The sequence below is a fragment of the Mesocricetus auratus genome, unplaced genomic scaffold, assembly GCF_017639785.1.
Source record: "Mesocricetus auratus isolate SY011 unplaced genomic scaffold, BCM_Maur_2.0 Super-Scaffold_6730, whole genome shotgun sequence".
NCBI classification, from domain to species: Eukaryota; Metazoa; Chordata; class Mammalia; order Rodentia; family Cricetidae; genus Mesocricetus; species Mesocricetus auratus.
The window spans coordinates 45513242-45536905 of NW_024429184.1; the positions used below are offsets into that span (position 1 = coordinate 45513242).

At 40.9% G+C, this 23664-nt stretch overlaps 1 protein-coding gene across 2 annotated transcripts in view; it reads left to right on the top strand.

The window, feature by feature from the left end:
* Positions 1 to 17036, top strand: part of Nbn (nibrin) — a 29715-nt gene extending 12679 nt beyond the window's left edge. For both annotated transcript variants that reach the window (XM_040741267.1, XM_040741278.1), the window contains exons 9-16: positions 2938 to 3067; positions 6198 to 6473; positions 7934 to 8372; positions 10355 to 10426; positions 12739 to 12891; positions 14058 to 14171; positions 15983 to 16032; positions 16892 to 17036. In XM_040741267.1, the coding sequence (XP_040597201.1) occupies positions 2938 to 3067; positions 6198 to 6473; positions 7934 to 8372; positions 10355 to 10426; positions 12739 to 12891; positions 14058 to 14171; positions 15983 to 16032; positions 16892 to 16919 (1262 nt within the window). In that variant the 3' untranslated portion in view covers positions 16920 to 17036. The remainder of the gene's footprint in view (positions 1 to 2937; positions 3068 to 6197; positions 6474 to 7933; positions 8373 to 10354; positions 10427 to 12738; positions 12892 to 14057; positions 14172 to 15982; positions 16033 to 16891) is intronic.
* The last annotated feature ends 6628 nt before the right edge of the window (positions 17037 to 23664 follow it).

The following is a 23664-nucleotide window of genomic DNA, read 5'->3' on the forward strand; positions in this document are numbered from 1 at the left end:
CTTTTTCATGGCATTACTCTCCAACTAGTAGAACACCAGTTGACTTAGCATTTACAGTGTAAGTAATCAAGATTACTTACACATCGATACTGTGCCGCTCTTAACAGAACCGACTTGAGCAGTTTGTATTGTTAAGAGGAACAGTGTCTTGGAATACTGGACATCTAAGGATCACTGTACTTCTTTTAGGAAATAAGTTGATTCATTTATAACTATTATTTTCATCTTTAAAGAATTTTTCTTTTTGGGATAATAATTACATCATTTTTCTCTTCTCTTTCCTCCCTCTAAACCCTCCCACACACCCCTCCTTGCCCTCTTTCAAATGGCCTTTTTTTTCAGTAATTGTTGTTAGATGCATATATGTATATATACATATTTCTAAATATAACCTATTCAGTCCAGTAATGTTACTTGTATGTTTTCGGGGCTGACCTCTTGGTAGTGGATAACCAGTTGGTGTGCTCTACCCTAGGGAAGACTATCTCCCCCACTCTCAGTTAGACATAGAAACCAGGCACACACCTTTAATCCCAGGACTCAGGATTAAGAGGTAGGCAGACCTCTCACCACAGGAAATTGATCCAAAAGAAACAGCTCACACAAAGGTGATCTCAGCACCTGGGATCATACACCTTTAATCTCAGCACTAGGGAGGTGGAGACAGGAGGATATGGCTGGACAGGGAAGGAATATAAGGAGGAGGAGACAGGAACTCAGAGCCTTTTGCCTCTGAGGATTTGTGGGGACAGGATTGCCATTTCAGCTGGGTAGAGGTAACATCTCCTGGTTTGTCTGTTTGCTTCTCTGCTCTTCAGCTTGAAGCTTGAACCCAGTCTCCTGGGTCTTTTATTTATGGTGCTACAATCACCACATTCTTAGAGTGGCTATCCCATCCTATCTGTTAGAAATATGGGAACTGGAGCGATGGCTCAATGGTTAAGAACACTTCTTGCTCTTCCAGAGGGCCCAGGTTCAATTCCCAATACCCATATGGCAGCTCACAACTGAGTGTCATTCCAGTTCCAGGGGATCTGACACCCTCACATAGACACACATACAGATCAGACATCACTGCACAGTCTTTTGTTTCTGTTTAGAACACAGATTCTCAAGTATGTCTACACTGCAGAAACAATTTTTACTGTAAATTTGAATTCTTTAGCTCACAGTATTCTGGGAAGTGGCTGAGGCAGCTGGGTGTTTTGTTGGGTTGTAAGCTTGCATGTCTATACAGACCTCAAGAGCCACTGGATTTGAATGTCTGGGGAAGAACTGGACTAGAGAACTCAGTGTACTAGGAGACAGACACTCGAACTGCAAACTTCAGTCAACTTTATTCTCGCCTTCGTGTCTCGTAACTCAGATCGGAAACGCTCCCTCAGTCGCACTTCTGCTGTGGCTCTCCTCCTTCCTGTCTGAAGCCACAGCCCTTGCTATATCTGCACCCCCTGTTGAGGTCTGTGGGGGTGCCTGGCAATGGTTCTCCTAAGACCCCTCAGTATAGTTCATGCTTCACTGCCCTAATAGCTTTACCATTCTTTTTTTTTTTTTCTAAAAACTTTTATTTACCTTCCATTGTGAAAGGAGTCCTTTGTCTAAACGTAGTCTGGCTCCTCAATAATTTAGCTTCATCCCCTCTCCTTCAGGTCTTACCACTTCCTGGTGCCTCTACAGAAAACTTCGTGCCTTTTCTAGTTTTTAGCTCTTGTGTGTCAGACCTTGTAGATCACACTTAGTTCCTGTAAGGCAGTGCTGCCCATCAACTCCTACTCCTTTCACACTCGTTTACCTCTCATGAAGCTTTTCCAGAAGCTTTCTTCTCTTACAGCTTTCATACAAGTAATAAATAATCACTCCAATAGCTTCCCCCACCTCCAGTTACAGGCCTTATGGGGTTAGCCAACTGCTTGCATGCTCTTTTAACCCATAGCATGTTTATAAACTCAGACCAGTTTTGTACTCCCTGACAGCGGCAGGCGATTTGTTACAGTAGTTGTCTACTGTAGTAGTAGAAAGATTTGTCTAATAATTAGGTTACTAGTTCACGAGGTTCTCCTGGCCCTGTGGACCAGCAAGACTTTTTTTACCTTCTGTTTATGTGTGAAAAGGCCTTAGGGGTCATTGAATCTTTCGAATGGAAAGGTGAGAGTTAGAACTGGCCCTGAGGCCGGGCGGTGGTCGCACACGCCTTTAATCCCAGCACTTGGGAGGCAGAGCAGAGGCAGGCGAATCTCTGTGAGTTCGAGGCCGGGCTGGACCGATAGCCTCCGAAACAATACAGAGAAACCCTGTCTTGTAAAAACCAAAAAAAAAAAAAAAAAAAAAAGACCAGCATGGACTTTATGAGACTCTGTCTCCAGAGGGGGAGGGAGGAGTAGATGTTAAAGCTGAGAAAACTTGATATTTTATAACTGTCAGGGCCAAACTGATCCTGCATTTGCCTTTTGACCAGCAAATCAGGGCTTTCTACTGTAGTATGTGATTTCAAATAGAAACCAGGCCATGGAAGAGAATTAAAGTGTGCATGTTAAGTAGTCACGCTGCTGTGCGCATGCACATTCATTCTCAAGGTAGACTTGGTGTGGCTCTGCTGTAAATGGTGTCATGCCAATAGTGCCAGAGAGTCTCCTTCCTTCCCCTTCTCCCTTCCTTGTCATATTCATGAATTGTTTGGACTAGTTAATACTTGTCGGTGGTTGTTTACATACCTGAAACCATGTTAATCACTAGGAGTAAAGGATAAAGAAGTAAGTATGCAGATGGTCAGGATGACAGCTGGCAGTGACATAGTTGTACTGGCTTCCCTGTTTTCCGCTTGCTATCCATATATTGGGTTATTTTGCCCCCAAAATAGCTTGAGGTTTTTGTGATGATTTCCATGTTCTATGTAATGATTGTGACTTTTTCTTTGCTTTCCACTTATATGATATACAGAATTAAAAACCACAACTCCAGGACCAAGCCTTTCCCAAGGCTTGTCAGTCAATGGAAAAACAATGCCAAGTGCTCCTGTGAATATGACAGCATATGTAGCTGACACAGAATCAGAGCAAGCAGATACATGGTAAATATCTTTGTTGTCATGTTATTGTCATTATTTTACTAACTAATATCATATTCAAGAAAAAGTTGTTCCCTTTCAAATCATTGTTTCAGAGGTTAAAGCATGGGAATAGAGAATTCCAGAGAAAATCCTATCTCACAAGGATCAACAAATTTTAGTAGTTTTTTTTCCCTTTTCCCTTTCCTCCCTCTAACCTTCCCATACTCCCTCTTTCAAATTCATAGTCTCTTTTCCCTTTAATTGTTGTTGTGCGTGTGTGTGCGTGTGTGTGTGTTCCTAGATACATAAATAACAGCCTGCTCAGTCTGTATAATGTTACTTATGTGTAGTATGTATATACGTCTCTGTGTGTGTGTGTGTCTGTGTGTGTGTGTATTCCTAAATACATAAATAACAACCTGCTCGGTCTGTATACTGTTACTTAGATGTATGTTTTCAGAGCTGACCATTTGGTATTGGTTAGCCATTGGTGTGCTCTTCCCTGGGGAAGACTGTTTCTCCCACTCTGGACATTCATTCCTTCATTGTCTGTAGTTCTTTCCGCAAGGAAATCTTGTGGAACTGTGAACTGTTGGTCTGTGTTATAATTACATAACTTTGCTGTTGTAGAATTGAAGTCACTATAGACAGCCTACAGCTGAGTGAGTGAGATGGTGTGGCAGATTTGATTTAGTCTGCAGATGGTACTTTTACTGCCTCAGAGTAATTTTTATTATTCCTTCAAATGTATTTGAAAAAGAGAAAGTTTGTGACTGATTAAATAAATTTGAAACACAGTAGACCCTGTTTACATGTACTTTTAATTACCCATAGTAAACCTTTGTCTAAAAATATTGACCAGAAAATCACGGAAATTAGACATTCCTAAGTTTTAACTTAGGCTTCTGAATAGCGTGATGAAGTCTCTTAGTACAGTGGTTCTCAGCCCTCCCAGTGCTGCAACCCTTTGATACAGTTCTTCATGTGTGGTGACCCCAAACATAAAATTATTTTCGTGGCTGCTTCCATAACTGTAATTTTGCTACTGTTATGAACTGTAATGTAAATATGTTTTCTGATGGTCCTAGGTGACCCTGAGAAAGGGTCATCTGACCCCCAGGTCGAGACTGGCGCCATGTTATCTTACCTAGGTGTGCGTCGTTCCTTTGTCCAGCGGTCCTGTACTGTATATGCTGTGCACCGCTGTTACTACTACCTGTTGTGGTTATTGGATTGAGTGTATTAGTGTTTCAGTGCTGATGTTCACATAATTTTTACGTAGTTGTCTGATGCTATATCACAATGCCTAAACCATTCATGTCTTCATCTTAACCTCATAGTGATTATTTTATGTTGTATCATAACAGGGCTGACTATAGTGCAATAAGATACTTCGGGAAACACCATAGTCATGTAACTTTTATTATAGTATATTGAAATTCCATTTTTTAATCTATTGTTTTGCTTTTTTTTAAATTATTTTTTGTGCATTTACATTTTTGCCTAAATGTCTGCGCAAGGGTGTCAGATCCACTGGAACTGGAGTTACAGACAGTTATGAGCTGTCATGTGGGTGCTGGGAATTGAACCTGGATCCTCTGCAAGAGCAGCCAGTATTCTCTTAACTACTGAGCCATCTCTCCAGCCTCCATAATTATTCTGTTTTATTAGTTATTATTATTAAACACTAATTTATGCCTAATTTATAAAGTAAATCCATAATTATTCTGTTTTATTAGTTATTATTATTAAACACTAATTTATGCCTAATTTATAAAGTAATGGTATGAATATATAGAAAAATGTGCTCATAGAATTTGGCACTATCATTGGTTTCAGACCTCAGATCTCTGATAGTTTTGGAATGTATCCCTCATGAATATGGGGATATTATAATAAATATATTATTTTGTATAATTGTTAGAGAGCCCACCAGAGATCACCATTTAGATACAGCTTAAAGCCAATTGAAAGACTTTTATCCAGGCAGCTGGAAAGTGTTAAGTATTCTGACCTAAGTGTAGCCCTGAGCTTTTAGACCAAGGGGCTACATCCTGGTATCTCGCACAGCAGCTGCAGGAGAAGGTTTGCACAAGCAGGCAGTTTAACAACTAAGATAAGCTAGTTAAGACTTCTTGGCCTTGGGTCTTAGAATAGAGTCAAGTGATTTGCCATGGGATTCTTCATTAGGAAAATCAAATTCTGTTTAAACCCAAAATGGTCTTGGCATGAATATAAGATGGAGGAACTTGCACAGGAACTGGCGTGCCCTGTTACATATTTTGAGAGGTAAAAATTAGGTTAGCCTGGGTATCCAAATAGTTAATAATCATTCATTTTTGGCTGTGAGCCTAGTCTTTAACAGCTGAGCCATCTCTCCAGCCCATAAATATTCATTCATATGTGTAGCTTTTCAGTGATGTCTCTTATTGTCAAATTCTGTTTCTTTTTGTTTTGTTATTTATGAGAGTTACTGCTTTTGTATTCTTTGATAGTTTTCACTTACTCTTATTTTCAACGTTACAAAAAACATGTTCCTATTAAAATATTTAGTAACACTATGTTAGATTGTGCTTAACTTTCAGTATTATGTTGTGGGCAGAGCTTATAAACAGTTAATTTTTAGTAGTTGCTTGAAAGAGACAGCTTTATTTGATTTTCAGTCTGTTCAATCATATTTTACAAAACAATGTCTATCTAAATGTTTTCCTAGTAGTCTGGTGTTCTGTAGCAAAGACTACTATATGGTTAGATTAGGCTCGTATCTGTCTGTGCAGGGTGATACTGGAATAATAGGAGTTTTCTTGATTTTCTATATTTTATTATAATAATCTTACATGAAAATAATTTTAAAATGTTTAAATAAAATAAGAAGTATATAGACCACCTAGTTTAGTCTGCATCAGGATACTAGGTTAAGGTCATAAGTGCTTGACAGTTATTTCCAGGAGAATGTGCCTGAAGGTGTGTGCTGCCAGGAGGGAGACTGAGGCATCCCTCAGGCCTTAGATAGCGGGTGTGCTGCTTTCCTGGATCGTTAATTGAATTATTATCTAATCTTCTGAAGTTGTATTTGTCAGAAAACTTAGAGAACTTTGGTTTTAAATAAGAATTTCTGCTAATTGTTTGCCTTTCCTTCCTTTTCCTGTAGTATGTCTTTGAGTGAAAGACCAAAAGAAGTGAGGACTCCTGGAGAGGAACAAACTGTTAGAAAGCTTTCACAGGAAACTTGCAGCATGAAGGAGGCCCTCAAGTCCAGCTCCAAGGCTAATAATGTGGTATCAAATACCCTGGTTATGGGGAAGAACCCAGACTATCAGCTTTCCCCAGTGAGATTCCCTGCTGCTAATAGAAATAGAGATTGGACTTCGCAGCAGCAGCAGCAGAACTCCATCAAAAACTACTTCCTGCCGTGCACCAAAAAGAGGTATATTGTCAATAATTCTTCAGCTGTGCCTCTGAAGAAAACATTCTGGTAGATGGTCGTAGAGTAGTATTTTCTTTAGTTGTTCTGTTGAAATAGAAGCAGTATTTCTATGGAAAATCGAAAATCTGTATTTCTGTTTTTAAAGATTATATCCCCCCCTCTCTCTCTGTCTCTGTCTCTCTCTGTCTCTGTCTCTCTCTCTCTCTCTCTCTCTCTCGTGTGTGTGTGTGTGTGTGTGTGTGTGTGTGTGTGTGTGTGTGTGTGTGTGTGTGTGTGTGTGTGTGTGTGTGTGTTGGAACTCTTATGGAGGTCAGAAGACAACATGTGGGAGTCAGTTCTCTTTGTGCCATGTGAATCCCTTGGATCAGCTACAGACCATCAGGGTTGGTGGCTCTTATCAGCTGAGCCATTTTGCCAGCCTAATAATTTTATTTCTGAGCTCATTCAATCTCAGTTTTGTCCTAATCTCATTCACTAGGCCCATTAAACAGACTGCACTTTGTTTTTCCTTATCTCCTCCTACTTTAGCCTTTGTTTTGTGTGCTGCCTTCTTTAAGAAATATTAGCCAGCCGGGCATTGGTGGCACACGCCTTTAATCCCAGCACTCGGGAGGCAGAGGCAGGCGGATCTCTGTGAGTTCGAGGCCAGCCTGGTCTACAAAGTGAGTTCCAGGACAGCCTCCAAAGCTACAGAGAAACCCTGTCTCGAAAAAAACAAAACAAAACAAAACAAAACAAAACAAAACAAAAAGAAATATTAGCCAAACCTAACAGAATCATCTTTCTCATAATGTTTTTTATAACAACCATCTTGCAAGGTAAAAAGAGTAATTTACTCTGATGTAAGCCTTACTTGCTTCCTCTCTGCCTCTGCAGCTCTCTCTCTCTTAGAATGCATTTGCAACCAGCTCTGCACTTAGATCAAGCAGAGAACCTAGTGTGAGTCCTGGACTATTGTAAAATTGCATAACCAAAAGTATTTAGTGCTTCCTGAGTGAGTGATATGCTGTTGTATAGAGTACTGTTATGACACGGCACATAGTATTTACAGTATTCAGTTGATGGTATCCTCTAGATTTAGCCTGTTTGGCTTAATTTTTGATACCAGCTCTCATTAGCCCATCAGGTTACTGCCCCAGACATAATTTTAATTGCCCATGAATTTCCTAACACTGCTATGTAAGTGCTGCCTTCTGCTGATGGGTCCTGTGTATTTTTATATATTTCTCTTTTCCTTCACATTGGTTTATCAGCTGATTCTACATTAGCAGAGAAGACAGGGCTCTCCATATGTTTTAGCCATAGGTTCCATCAGTCCTGTCAACACAGGATAAAGATTATTCTAAAGGTTTGATTTCCAGTGATACTGTTGATAATCAGAAGTAGGTTGTGAGTGAGTAGTAAATACTGAGAAATTAACAAAATTCCTCTCTCTGGTTTGTTTTCTTTTGAAACCTAAGAGAAAGGGATGAAGAAATTCCTTCAATGTCATCGTCCAAATCATCAAGAATGGAACTGTCTTGTTCTCTTCTAGAACAAACGCAGCCTGCTGCACCCTCACTGTGGAAAAGCAAGGCGCATCCATCGCAGAGTGAGCCTGTGGACAAGGAAGCAGACGGCTCATTTGTGGTGGATAGAGACATAAAGCCCAATGGGAAGAGTCCTGCCAGTAAATCATTTTCTACAGAAAATCTTGGACCAAAAAAAAGAACAATTGATTTGGCCATAGAAGAGGAAGCACTGGAAGAGTTACTCAAGAGTGCAGAGCCGGAGCTGGCAGTTCACATGAAAGTTGAAAAGCAAGAGGCGGACGTCAGTGCCAGAAAAAAGCCACGGATGGATGTAGGAGAGAGTGGTCACCTTGGTGGTGACAGGGTACCAGAAAGCAACAGAATAACTGTAAGTAACAGTTTATTTTAAGAGACAAGATCTCAGGTACCCCAGGATGGTCTCAAAGTTGATGCATAGCTAAGGATGACCTTAAACTCCTGCTTTTATATCCTGAATGCTGGGACTACAGTCCAGATTTTGTTTTGTTTTGTTTTGAGACAGGGTTTCTCTAGCTTTCGAGCCTGCCCTGGAACTTGCTCTATAGAGCTGGCCTTGAAATCAGAGATCCACCTGTCTCTGCCTCCCCAGTGCTGGGATGAAAAGCGTGCACCACCGCCTGGCTACTGTCCAGATTTTATATAGCTTTGCTTCTTTTCCTTAAATTCTTTTCCAAACTGATCCACTGTACACCATGAACACAGACCTACAGAAAAGTGGTTCTCGTTTGAGTCACAGACATTTGCTCTTAGCCTTTACTTCATAGTCCTCAGTGCATACATTTGTTACACATTTGTTCAGAGTTCCTCTCACTCACGTCATTAGAATCCAGGTAGGAAAACACAAGAATTGTGCACCATATACCTGTGGACACCACTAAAATAGTGCTTTGCAAAGCAGCAAGAGCCTTTCATTGAATACTTACAGGTTTTGTGATAATGATATGGACAACATATTTTACTGTGGTATGTGGCTTTATAGCTTAATTCTTTTATGTTACTGTTTTATGGCAAACTGATAGAAACAAGCGTGCAGTGAAACCACTGACCCGACCGCTCCATAGTGGAGAAAGATTCATATTGTAGATATGAGCGAGAGAATAACCAAAGGCATTTGTGGGACTCCAAAGCAGCCATGGCTACATCTCTGGAGCTGAGAGGAGCCTAGCAGACAGGGATATCTTCTCTGAAACAGAGAAAAAAAAAAAATAAGCTGGGATAGCCTGGGAGTTTAGGGTGGAAGGGGAGATGTGAAAAGCCAGGATGCTAGTGTGGGGGCTTTGGTACACGTAACAGGTACAAGTTAGTAGGAACCAGAGGAGCCTGGAGGTTAGCATGGGGCTTTGATATGCAAGCAGATGCCCCATTCGCCCGACTGCAGTGGGATATGAAAAGTAAGTGGCTCCTCTGGCAGAAAGAAATCTGTTTCAAAGGCTCCTGAGGAGTGCTGCCTTGAGTACTATAGTCCAACCAGAGCTGCACCTAGGTTTTCATCTTGAGATACCACTGCTTTAGGCAGGGTAGAGGGTGGCACTGGTTCCCTTTGGACCTAACAATGACATTATAAACGGAAAAAAATACAGTGTAGGCATTAAGAGAGAGGGAACAACAGTTAGGATCTATTAAAGAGATGACTGTATTCTAGTACTAACTTGTTTTTAGTAAGAATCTTTCCAAAAAACATTTTGTTTTCATTGTATAGTGTTAAGGACATTTTATTTTCCTCAGAGGCACAGATAGGCAGATCTCTGTGAGTTTGAGGCCAGTGTGGTCTACAGAGTGAGTTCCTAGCCACCAGGGCTGCACAATAAGACCCTTACTCAAACAAACAAACCCCTTTTATTGTAAGGTAATTGCTGATTCTCTTTATATGAAAGAGATAGTATAGAGAGGATCATCTGCTCTTCAGTTGTTTTCCTAATTACTTGGCCAGCTTGATACAATATAGCATCACTAATACGAGTCCTGCAGTTAACCAACCAACCCTACTCAGTAGGAGGTTATTGTTCATTTGATTTTCTTAAACTGACTTGAGAATTTATCTTTGTAAATGTTTACAGTAAAGGAAGGTGGAGCAACAGTTTACAAACATTCTGCCATCCCAGCCAAAAATAGTGTCTTCTTTATAAATTGTTTTTGCCATGTAGATCAACTATTAATACAATTTTCGGCTATGATTTCGTAACTTTATGTTGTGTTCACATTTTGTTGGATATTCTCTAAGTATATAATTTATGTATTTTCAGGGGCACAAAATGGTTGTTTTTAAGGTTTTTATAAAGATTATTCATCACTCCTATGAACAGTGTTTTGTTTTTTTGTTGTTATTTTTAGCAAGAAGATGAAGCAGAAAAAAAAGTTGAACTCAAGAGAGAATTACTGTGGTCCACAAAAGATGAAACAGTTGTAAGGAAATTCTTATTTTATTCTTAAAAATATCTGACTTAAAAGGATTATCATCATACAGATTTCTGTCAGGTTACATTCTTACTAAGCATCTCCTTGTATAATTCTGTTCCATTCATGATTTTTGCCTCTTCTGGAAAGAGATTATGTTATATCCATGAGACAGTTAGGAGCATGGAGAACCTTAGGTTTAACTTTTTTCTGTGTACTTCATAGATACGCAGTCTCAAGCAAATCATTTTTTTTTAAGGATTTTAAAAATCATTCTTTAAGAGAGTCACTTGTTTATACAATGACTAAAGCTTTTCTAGCAGGGTTGTTGTTTATATTAAGTATGGTAATGGATATGTTATACCTGCAAATTCCAAAAGAATCAGAACAGTTTTACTTAAGATTCTGATTACATTCCATTGTTATCAGATGAGCCTTTTGGGGTGTTTTTTTCCTTTTAGTTCTTTCTGATGACACTTAACCTTACATATACATAATGTAGTACATTAATTTAGAAAATTAATAGTTGGGTATAGTCTTTGCCTTTAATCCTAGCACTAGTAAGGCAGAGGTGGGCTCTAAATTCTATGCAAGCCTGATCTATATAACAAGTTTCAGGTTAGCCAGAACTATATAGTAAGATCCTTTCTCAAGAGAAGTAAAAAGAACTAGGTTGTGTCTTGATGTGTAAGTATTATGTTGGATTAGATTAGAAGTACAAGGAATTGCAGATCCAGGCTGTGAACTTTAAGTTATTATAGTCATAACTATTAATAGGAGCTATTACAGTCAATACATTTTTGCCAGTGAGAAATAAGTTTATTTATGTAACATTAAAACCCATGTTTCAAGATTCAAGGAACTCTAGAAGCATACTCCTGCTTATTTCTGCTCATGGTAGTGTTTCCCTGTAAAAAGCTGGGGAGATTCCTGAAGGATTGGTGGTCAGTTAGCAAGAACATGGTGGATAAGGCAGAACTTCAGAGCTTGGTGTCTTCAGCTTTGGAAGGGTTGATTGTGTGGTGTGCAGTTTGATGCCATCATGGAGAACTGGGACCTTTCTGTCTAGCAGTGATAGCTGTAAGCATTGCAGCTTTGAGTGCATCTCATTGGTTTGCTGCGCACACTTCTCAATGCAGTGGTTTCACTAGGAATTAAAAAGCTGTACTGGGTCAGGCCAGCAGCAGACAACCAGTGACCATGGCCTTTTTTGGGTGCAAGTTTGTCTTTGGTGAATGATCTGCACAGGAGATTTTCAGTCCATCCAGTGAAATAGTCATCACTGATTGTTGTGTCAGTATACTTTGTGTTGCATATCACAGTCTGATTGAGAAATAGCTTGTTACGTGGAATAAGAGAGGATGATACTCAATCTGGCATGTTATTAGTATTGCTCAGCTTCGGAGACACCCACTTATGGAAAGCTTTGTCACCTTTCCAGTTTGCTTCCTATGCTGAGCAATAACTGAATGGTCCGTATTGACTTCTTCCACGGCTTTGCTTGTAATTATACGAGCTCCTTCTGTGATTGCTCTCAGCTGGCCATGCTCTCTGATGGCTGGCCCCACAGTCCTCACTTTCAAGGCTCTTGAAGCATCACTGCATTATATGTTCATTAGCAGTTCCTGGGCCATTTTGAACTCAAAAGACTTGGATTTGCTTTTTGTGTAGCATCATTTTTATAGGATAAAGTAAATATAAAATAAGTGGGAAGTAGTAAGTCATTAGAAAAAACATAAAGCAGGAAATGTGCATCACAATTCTATATTATGTAACCACATTTGCAAGAATGTATTGTAATATCAAACAGCAGATTTTAGCAATGCAAAACTGCACTGACTATCAGTGTAATTGTAAGTGACATAAGCAAAGAATCACATTGAACAGATTATTAATGACCTTGTACATTCATTTGGAATTGATTTCTAGATGTCATAAAAATATAAATGCAGTAGGTAAAAGCTTGTAGAATGGAATATACCATAATCCTGATGCACAGTGTTAATAAGGAGGAAACAGATAGTGATGAGATATCAGGAGAATATTTATAAGAAGGAACCTTGCTGTGAGGTACTACCCAAGCCATTAGGTAAAAAATACCGTAAGAATTGTAGCCTTCTTTTCTAGGTGGACATGCTATAGCTGTTTTCAGTGCTATTGTTCTCCTGAGTAATTTTCTGGTTTTGATCCCAAATGCAAAGTTCAGGTGCCAGGAGCAACTCTTTGTTTTCCTTTGGGTATTTGGACTTTTCCTGTAGATCTCTGAATGACAAGTTATTTCCCTTTTCTTCTCCTGTGTAACCATTTAATCCCCACTTAAGAACGGTGATGAACTTCCAGACAGCAGTGAGCTGCTTCCAAGAAAAGTGCTACTAACTGAATTTAGGTCATTGGTGGTCAGTAATTCCACTTCCAGAAGTCTGTGCATGCTAAATGATTGTGGTCAACTGAAGAATTTCAAGAAATTTAAAAAGGTAAGTGTCTTCATAGACTGTCTCCAAAGGGCAGTGTTGAGATTGTTGTCAGGAACACAACACTAGCACTGAATACAAATAAAAGGAGTATTTAATGTTTGGGTTTCTTTTTACATTTTAATTTAATTTATTGTTATTGTGTGTGTATTATGTGGCAATTAGAGAACAGCTTGCAGGAGTCAGTTCTTTCCTTCCACGGTGTAGGTTCTGGGGTGTGAACTCTCATGGTCAGACTTGATGGCAAGTGCCTTTGCGCACCAAAGCATCTCACCAGCCCCTAAAAGCAGTATTGTGAAAACCTATGCTGTTTCTCCTGTTTCACACAGTTAAAAAACAAACAAACAAACAAAACACACACACACACACACACACACACACACACACACACACACTACCAGTCCTCCTGTCTCCACCTCCTGAGTACTGGGATTCTAGGTGTTCACCACCATGTCCAGTGCTGGGATCAAACTCGGTTTCACCTGTGCTAGGCAGACACTGCCAGCTGAGGTGTGGTTCCAGCACTGTTGTTTGTTTTGTTTTAAAACATTTACCTGGTTTTTATTTACTTATTTATTTTGTGTGTAAAGATATTCATATGCCACAGAGCATGTGTCTGGAGGTCAGAGGACAAAATGTTGGAGCTGTGTGTCTCCTCTAACACTATATGAGTCAATGGAAATTGAACTCATGTTTCCAGACTTGGTGGCAAGCACCCTTACCCCCAGGGCCAGTCCTATTTTTGTCTTTTGAGATGAGTCTTAAGTGAAGTATCAACCAGCCTGGAATTCACCATGTATCCAGGCTTGTTCTTAATTCATTATCTTCCTGTCTTGGCCTCTCAAGTGCTGGAATTGTAGGTTAAACTTTGAAAAATCTTAGAATAAAATACAGTATAGTTTGTTTTCCATGAGTTACTTTGATTGCTAGAGAAGTTACAAATTAAAACTAAGTTTTTCTCACTGTGTAAGCCCTAGTTGTATATCTAAATCTAGATTTAGTAATAGCTGGAAAAGAAAGGGTGAAAACAGATGGGTCTGCCACAGTTTTCTATGTCTCATTTCTGCAAATAGAATATGCGCACCTTTGACATTTATGCATGACTTAACACTGTTTGCATTTTAGGTCTTTTATTAATATGCCTCACCTTAGTTCTTACTGTTTCCCAGGTCATGTTTCCTGGAGCAGGAAAGCTCCCACACATCATTGGAGGATCCGATCTCATAGCTCATCAAGCTCGAAAGAATACAGAATTAGAAGCATGGTTGAAACATGAAATGGAGGTTAGCAGGAGGCCAGGCCTCGCCCTTGAATTAATTGCACTTTAGTCCGTGTGGCTCTTCTTGAGTGAAGTGATTTTCTCTTTTCAGTGTGGGTGGTTTGTATGCATGTGTAAGCATGTGTGTGTGTGTGCATTTATTGTTATATTTACTTACTTTTGAGATAGGGTTTCACCCTGAACCTGGAGTGCTGGCTGTGAGCTCTCAATCTTCCTGTGTCTGTCCCCTGCTGCAGAGGTTACTTGTGTGTGCCCCGCTTGTATGCAGTCCTAGGGCTCTGAACTCAGGCTGTCACACTTGCACAGCATGTCCTTTATCCACAGAACCATCTCCCTAGCCCCAACGAAATTCTTATAAGCCGACTGTCAGGGCACCTGGAAGCGCTTCCATATGGACCCAGGTGGGAGCCAGGCCCTTCAGTCTGGGAGCCGTCTCCCAGCCGTTCTGATCCTTCTCACTGTTCTCCTGAACACTCTTATTTTCCTGTTTCCCCTGTAGTTTCTTCTGGAACTAATGATGATAGCCGATGCTATAGGGGTTACAATATATTTATTTACCAGAGAGAGAGTCACACAAGCTGGAAGTCAGAAGCATGACGGCTTACAAAAGAGGAGGTCGTTTTTCCTTTCGCCTCCTTTTATCTCTACCTGTGCAAATTTACTTGTCCCTGCCTACATGAGCAGATAGATAGCTTTGTGGGGTTCACTCCTACATGGAACTTCTAGTAAAATTTTATCAAGTTTCACTTTGCTTGACTATAATTTTGGTAATTTCTTTGGATTGTCATAAAGTTTACTGTTTCTGTTTTCAACACTAATTGTTTACATCCAGCCATGGAGTTTTAATTTGGACTTGGATCCTTTCATTGCTGAAGTCCTCCAGTGCAGTATCCTACTGTTTCTATTTTCCTCCCTCTTTGTAGTTCTTCTCAAGCTCCTTCCTCAACTCTACATCTGGACATGGACCTGTCCCCTAGACATTCACTTAGCACAGCTGTTAAAATCAAGGATTCCCAGCCAGGTGGTGGTGGCACATGGCTTTAATCCCAGCACTTGGAGCAGGAAGCAGAGCCAGACAGATCTCTGTGAGTTTGAGGCCAGCCTGGCCTACAGAGCAAGTTCCAGGACAGCCTAGAGCTGTTACAAAGAGAAACCCTTTCTTGAAAACAACAACGAAAAATTAGTACCCTTTGTTTTGTCCCGAAGCTTTGAGATTTTTTAGAAAAATGATACAAGCAGCTTTTTAACAATTATTTTATGCATGTTTTGTGTCTTCCTATTTATGTTCCACAACTGTAGTAGAAAATGTCAAAAGAAAAGATGTGCACACGCATGCAGTTCCATACTGTTGCATATGTGCAGAGGCCAGAGGACAGTTTCTGGAGTGTTGTTTTCTCCCTTAATCATATGGATCCTAGGTATTGAACTCAGGTCATCAAGCTAGTTGGCATACACCCTCACTCACTGGGCCATCATGTTGTTCCTAAATCCCTAGTTTTAATGAAGCCCTTGTACCATCATCATTCTTCCCCCAAGATCACTGAACTTCCTGCCAGAAAGAATGTTTACAAACTCAGTAAGCTAGCAATGTTGCATTGGTTGTCTTTGAAATTGACTAGACAGTTGTTTCATTACAGCACTTTTGCAGTCATCTTAACATGAAGTTAAAATACCGGGGTCACCTGAATGGGAGAGAGTATAGAGGAAAAAACCCTCCAAATGACATGGTGGATATGGAAATCTGGAGGATGACTGTATAATCAGTAGAACAGGTACTTCACTGAGCAAATGATTCACTTCTGTTCACTCTGACAGGTACAGAGACAACAAGCGAAAGAAGAGAGTCTCGCTGATGATTTATTTAGGTAAGATTTGACTTTGCTCTCAGTCCTGTTGAGAAATGTCCATATAATTCAGTTATAGTCATGACAATCAAATAGTTGTTTCTTCTGTTCTTAGAAGACACACCTAATCTCTTCACAGAAAGAAATTGGGTTTTTAACTCATGTATTTTTATTACTTGAGCACATATTGGTTGAATTTCGTGGCTAAAGTTTTAAGGTTGATTTAGTTTTATTATGTTTAAATTGTGCATGGTGTCATCTAGCCAAGGGAGGTTTCTGAAGTATTTAAATTATCAATATGTGAGGTTTTTGTTATAATAGAATTAAATGAACAGATTTTGAAACAGAAAAATAAGGATCCAAACTATTTGTTGAGTTTTAATATAACAAGTGGCTGAAAAAGGTTGGATGGGATCAAAAACTGGTTTGTCTGGGTTTTTTGTTGTTGTTGTTTGCTTTGTGGCAGATTTTAGAGGACTTGGAATGAGTGAGCATAATTTAATATATTTTGGACATTTCTGAAAACCCAATAAACATTGTAAATCTTTGCAGGTAGACACCAGCAAAGACAGAGTAACATTTCGCCAACTTAGAGTACAGGGTGTCTTAATCTTTTTTGTTTGTTTGTTTTTGTTTTTTAGTATATTTACTCCTTGTGTCTATGCTATTGTTTTAATATTAGTGCTTCATATGATTTTTGTTAATGATTATGCTTTTACCATGTATTCATTTTAACAACACCAAGGGATAAACAGAAACAAAACTGTTTATCATACAACTTTAAGGACAACATTTATAGTCTTGTGTGCTTGCTAAAGAGAAGCTCTTTAATAGGATCCCTTAGTGAAATGTCCTTTAACCCAATTTTTTTTCTTTGCAGATATAATCCTAATGTAAGAAGAAGATAATTGAACACATTTCCTAGCAAACATTTATTTCAGACCATCTGGGATACATGAATGTAGTACATAGAAATTATAAATGCGTTAAGGCTTCAACCTATTAAATAAAGGGAATAAACTCCATTCCATTTTGTGTGGTAGTATTGTCCCTGGGGGCTTTGTTATCTTGTCTTTCATGATAGATTTTATTTTAAATGAGTTTCTTACTTACGAAGTAATTACAACAGTCTTAGTGCCCAAGATTCTGAAACTACATTAAGGGTAAAGACCGGATTCCCATTCTACTAGCTGCTTGGTTTCCTGGGTGGGGATATATCTATACACATCTATATATGGTACTTACTTCCTTTGAATCATTCTTATTTAAATTCATGTGCATAACATTTTCCAGGAATTATGTGTGTAATTACTCTACCATGTTCATTTTCATACCAATGTAACTTCTTCTTTTCCACTATTCTATAAACTTCCCTAAACTAATGTGACCAAAATGAAATGACTTCAGTGATGAGAACATCTCTTGGATAGCTACAAGAGATTAAGGTAGTATGCAGGCTTCATTCTGTGGCTACTTCACACCAAAGAGAGATGAACCTGTTTTTCATGGTTTTACTGAGCACAGTGACTCTGTCTTGCCTTCTTAAGATTCAAGTATGCCTGTCTGTAAAATTGAGGCAGTGAGGTTGTCTTATATCTAAAACAGAAAATGATAACAGGAAATGAACTTTTTTCCCAAATATTTTAATATAGAGAAGTAGATCTTAACCCTGATCGCATATTGTACATTATATTCTAGAAAGTATAATAAGTCTTATAAACTGAAAGTTTTCTGGTCTTGGAAATTTTGCCTTCCTAGCAATATTACTTTTTTTAGTTAGAATATAACACAGGAGTAGTTAAGTTGTGTGTGTGTGTGTGTGTGTGTGTGTGTGTGTGTGTGTGTGTGTCTAAGTCTTGGGTTTCTGTTGCTCTGAAGAGACCATGACCACAGCAATTCTTATAAAGGAAAACATTTAATTGGGTGGCTCACTTACATTTTCAGAGGTTCAGTCCATTATCATCATGGTGGCACATGGCAGCATGCAGTAAGACATGGTGCTAGAGAAGTAGCTGAGTGTCTTACATCTTGCAGACAACAGGAAGTGTACTGAAACACTGGGTGGTACTTGAACATATATGAGAACTCAAAGCCTTCCTCCCCAGTGACACACTTCCTCCAACAAGACCACACCTACTCCAACAGACCACACCTCCTAATAGTGCCATACCTTTCAGGAGCCATTTTCTTCCAAACCACACACACACACACACACAGACACACACACACTTACTAGGTCTTTCTAGAATATTGTGTTCGTGTCCCCTTTACATTTAAGCTACTTTCTACCTTTGACCAGACTTCAGAACATACTTCACTTTATATAGACAAGTTATAAATATCATGGGCTTTTATTTTATCACATTCTTTGTTTATGAAATAGTAAGCATATGTCTAAGTCATTGCTCTTTCTCAACACAATGAAGCAACACACACTAAAGGTCACTAGTCTCCAGATTCAGGGATTCTGTTCCTTTTAAGGGCTTGGGAGATGGCCCAGTGATGGAGAACACTTGCTGTGGTAGAGAGAACCCAAGGCTTCATGCATGCTAGGAAAGCACTCTTACCAACTGAGTTGATGTAGCTATCCAAACTTTAAATTTTGATAAAGTCACATTTGCCTGTTTTCTTTGATATTTTTTCTATGGCACACATTACGTTTTAATATTTCCATGAGTAATAATGTAAATCTCTCAATGAGTATGATATAAAGTATGCATCAGGGGTAGTTTTCTCCCATATGAATATCAGTGTATTGGAAGAAGTGTTTTTTCCGCATTGAATCATCTCAGCAACTGTATAAAACATCAGTTAGGATTATGTTTTTCCATCCTTCCTTTCATCAGACTACTCTTTCTTGAATAACTGTAACCAAATGTAAACCTTGAACCTGGTACTCCTATTTAAGTGCATGCGCACATGTTCACGGGTATGTGGAGGCTCCAACTTGATGTTGAAAGGCCTATTCCACCTTATCCACTCACAGATATGGCTAGCCGGCTTGTTTTAGGGACTCCCATCTCTGCCTTCTGGGAACCTGAACTCCAGTCTTCAATTTGTGAGGCAAGGGCTTTGATCTTTGAGCCATCTCCCCAGTCCCTGAAACCCAACACTTCAGTCCTGGCAAGCCAGGAATCTGTTAGAATTTTAACTGGAATTGTACTAGAAGTCAGTTGTAAGAACTGGTATCTTTAGGCCAGGCAGTGGTGGCACACGCCTTTAATTCCAGCACAAGGAAGGCAGAGGCAGGCAGATATCTTTGAGTTCAAGGCTAGCCTGGTCTACAAAGTGAGTTCCAGGACAGCCAAAGCTGTTACACAGAGAAACCCTGTATCAAAAGCAAACGAAAAAATGGTATCTTTTTTCTTTTTCTTTTTCGAGACAGGGTTTTTCTCTATAGCTGTGGCTGTCCTGGAACTCCTTTTACAGATCAGACTGGCTTCAAAAATTTGCCTGTCACAGCCTCCCAAGTGCTGGGATTAAAGGTGTGTGCCACCACACCCAGCTAAGAACTGTTGTCTTTAAAATATCCAATCTGCGTATCCACTCAATTAGAGCCCCCATTTCTTTCAGTACTTCTGTACTTCCATTGTGAGATTTGCATGTTTTAAATTGAACCCACTGTGCTTAGTAGTGGACACTAAATGACCCTTCACAGAGTTCATCTTGAGAGTTTGCCCTGGGAAGGTGCAAAGGATCTAAAAGCCTGCGCCAGGAAAGATGGACTCACACACACCGCCTGGGGTAGTTTGCCCTGGGTGGGTGGAAAGAAGCTAAGGGCCCACCCAGGGCCAAATCGGTCACTGTTATGGTGACCAAATGTACGGAGGGTATGGGAAGAAGAGAGACAAAGAAGTTCAAGTCCTGTGCAGAGAGGCAGGTCTGTAGAGGCGAAAGCGGTGAGGAATGGGCTGCTGTTTCCCACCTGGAGCATGGTGACATCCCTGGGCTACTGCTGAGGCCCCTGCCTGGGTTTGTGGTCCTGCCACAGCCCCAGTCTATTTGATATTCAAGGCACCTGTAGCCATGAAGGATCGGGTGGATGTCTGGGGTCTGAGTCCCGACCTGGGGCCATGTTGGTCTCCCAGGGCTACCCTGCTGCTTGGTGATGTCAACCTGAGTGGCCTGCACTGTCACCTGTGGCCATGGTAGCATGCAGACCATGGCTACTACTGGGGACCTTGTCTGAGTCCATGGTCCTGCTGCAGCAGGGATCTGCGTTGACATGCATGACCCGTGTCACCACCACCAAAGGCCACACAGATGTCTGGACTTTGGCTGTGACTGTGCTGGTGACCGAGGGACTTGCTGCAACCAGGGAAAGTGAACTGCCCTGACACTCATGGCCAGGGTATCTACCAGGCCTCAACTGTTGGTGGGGGTCGTGTCTGGGTCCGTGGGCTTGCCACAGCCAATATGTCAATGTCAGTGGCTCCTGTGACCACCAAAGGCTGTGCAGATTCCCCAGATACGGGCGGACTCCAGAGGCATGTTGGCGCCAAGGGTCATACTGCCACAAGTGTCATACAGATTGGGTGGACTGCACTGCCCCCCTGGGGCCCTGGTAGTAGCATCTAGGCCCAGGCTGTAGCTGGGGGCAATATCTGGGTCCGTGGTCCTACTCTAGTCATGGTCTGTGCTAATATCCATGGCTCCTGGTACCATTGAGGCTGTGTGGACACATGAAATCTGGGTCACCACCTGGGGCCATGCTGACCACCTTACAGCCAGGGTGATGCCAATCTGAAAGACCTGTGCAGCGACCCACGCCACTGTGACATCCAGCCCCAGGGGGATGCTGAGGACTGTTTGGGTCTGTAGTCCTACTGCAGCCACGGTCGTTGTTGATGACCGTGGTCAGCGTTCCCACCAAAGGCCTCACAGATGCCCAGCTTCTGGGTCCCCTCCTGTGACCATGTTGGGATGTGAGAGATATGCTGCCACCAGGGGCCATGTCTGTGTTCCTGGCCTTACCACAGCCAGGGTCTGTGTTGAGGTCTGTGACTCCTGTTGCCATCAGAGGCTGTACAACTGCCCCAGGTTCTCTACTGCCACCTGAGACCATGTTGGAGTACAGGCACCACATTACTGCTACACCCATGTGTAGGTAGAGATCTCCCCAGCAGCACTGACCACGCCCATCTTGGTCACAGGTACGTGGGGGAGAGGCAGAGATGAAGGTCATGGAAGGAAGTATCACACTCTCTTTTGGGGCAGAGCGCTGACCTCCGTTCTCGGCCTCTCATGTAAATGACCTCTCTCTCTCTCTCTCTCTCTCTCTCTCTCTCTCTCTCTCTCTCTCTCTCTCTCTCTCTCTCTCTCTCTCTCTCTCTCTCTCTCTCTCTCTCTCTCTAATAAAGTATCATATGACTCCCCTAACCCGGTTACTCAGTGTTGCTTGTTACCCATCTTCACCCATGCCAATCTGGGAGGCCTATGCTGCCACCCGGGACCATACTTACATCCTGGCCCAGGCTGCTGCCGCTGGCCATGCCTGGGTCCATGGTCATGCCGCAGCTAGGGTTTGTATTGCTGTCCATTGTCCGTATTACCCCAGGGGCCCATGAACCACAGTTGGAAGTACCTTGCTGAGCTGGCCCCTCCCCTCACTGTCCCAGGGAGTGCTACCCATACCCCCACACACACCTCCACTCCTCACAGGAGAGCTGACCCCTTATTTGATGAAACTGACAGCGGAGGGCTGGCCTGTCCCTAATGGGACAGTAGCCCCCACACTTGGGAGGAATGACCGGGCCCCTCACTGCAGGTGTGTGTGCGAGGGCAGACCCCACGTCTTGCCTGAGTGGAGTGGTCCAGCAGTCCAGTCAGACCAACTCGATAGCCAGCCAGGCACACAGCCAGGGCCTTAACATCTACCCAATCTATGGCCTGCAGGAGTGCATGAAGGGACTGGTCCTGCAGTACCATGGCTGCATAGTTCACATGGCTAAGGGCAACAGAGGGATGTCCAGGGAGGTTCCCTGGGCGTCCAGTATTGATGATGTGCTGGAGGCCCGAGTCCTTGAAGCTGACCAACAACACATTGCACACTAATTTGCAAGGAAAGCTGTTTGGTTAAAAGGGTATACTGAATGATACACAGCAGCTCCTGAAGCCACCAAGACGAATGGAGAGGCAAAGACAGAGGACTAAAGTGTTTTGTTTTTGTTGATTTATTTTTTAATTGAAATTGATATTATTTGCATTTTTATTTTTGTATTTTATTAATTTTTAAATTATTTTTCTTTCTCTTTATCTTATGTTTGTTATTTCCTGTTTAATTTTGCTTTGCGGGGACACTACAAGGGCGAGGGGTGGATACAGAGAGACTGGGAGAGAGGTGGGATGGTGTGCATGAGTGAAGTTCCCAAAGAATCAATAAAAAAAATTCAAGCTGGGCCGTGGTGGCGCACACCTTTAATCCCAGCACTGGGGAGGCAGAGGCAGGTGAATCTCTGTGAGTTCAAGACCAGCCTGGTCTACAGCCTCCAAAGCACACAGAAACCCTGTCCCAAAAAACAAAAAACAAACAAGATTCACCTTACAATGATTTATTGCTTGTATATGGAAATTTTCGTATAATGAATAAGGAACCCTATAAGTAGCTAAATTCACATTAATCTAGTATTGTAAATTTTTTCAGATTTTTATGTACACGGCATTTGTGAGTAAGTTTGCTTTCCAATTCTGCTTTTCGCTCACCTTATTAAATTGATTGACCATTAAAACAATGTTGAATACTATGCCTGATCATAGCTATTCAGACTCCCCATTCTTTGTAGCAGTTTTGGCAATTTGTCTTTTTCATGGACTGTACTGGTTCTTCTACACTTCCATAAGTTCTTCATTTGTTATGTACTGATATGATACCTTTTCCACTCTCGTTACCAGAGCAACGTTCCTCGTTACTTCGTCTGGCTGGGGCATTAAGATTTTGAAGGCCATATCACTTGCAGTATTCCTGTCTTTTTTCTTGGGGACTAATTTGGTCTAGCCCCATATTTAAGACCATGTTATAATGTTAGTACCTTAAACTACTTCAGTCTGCACTGCTGTATCTATGACAGCTTTGTCCCAGTGTTCAGTTTTTGCTCTGCTTTTCAGCCTTTTAGAATTCATTTTATCTCCTGAGTTGGTTTTGTAGTTTTATCATTTTTAGTTGCTGTAAGAATATGCAATAGTCCACTGTAAGTTAGTAGCAACATATACTGTATACTGTACATACGTTATAAAGTATATTGCCCCCTATTATTTATGCTTTAACTCATTTACTTCTATCATAAATACTGAATTTTTAGGTTTTGACTTTAAATATTTGCCTCTCAGCAGATTTTTAAATTCTTGTAGAGAAACTTTACTTACACTTTCATTTGTGTAAACAGATCTCATTAGGTTCATGCTCCTTCAATGTGAAGTTTAAATGTGGTCTAAGTTATTTTTCAGTCCAAGTCTCTTCTACTTCACAAACAAGTTACCAGAACTTCTTTTAAAAAATGGATTTAGAAAGTTCCACCACTTTCTACTGACTATCCATTGTGATGACTTGATGAGATTCTCTCCACCCATACAAGCTAGGGATATTTGGATGCTCAATGTCCAGCTGGTGGCTCTTTGGGGAAATCAGAAGTGTGGCTCTGCAGTATGAATGGTGTT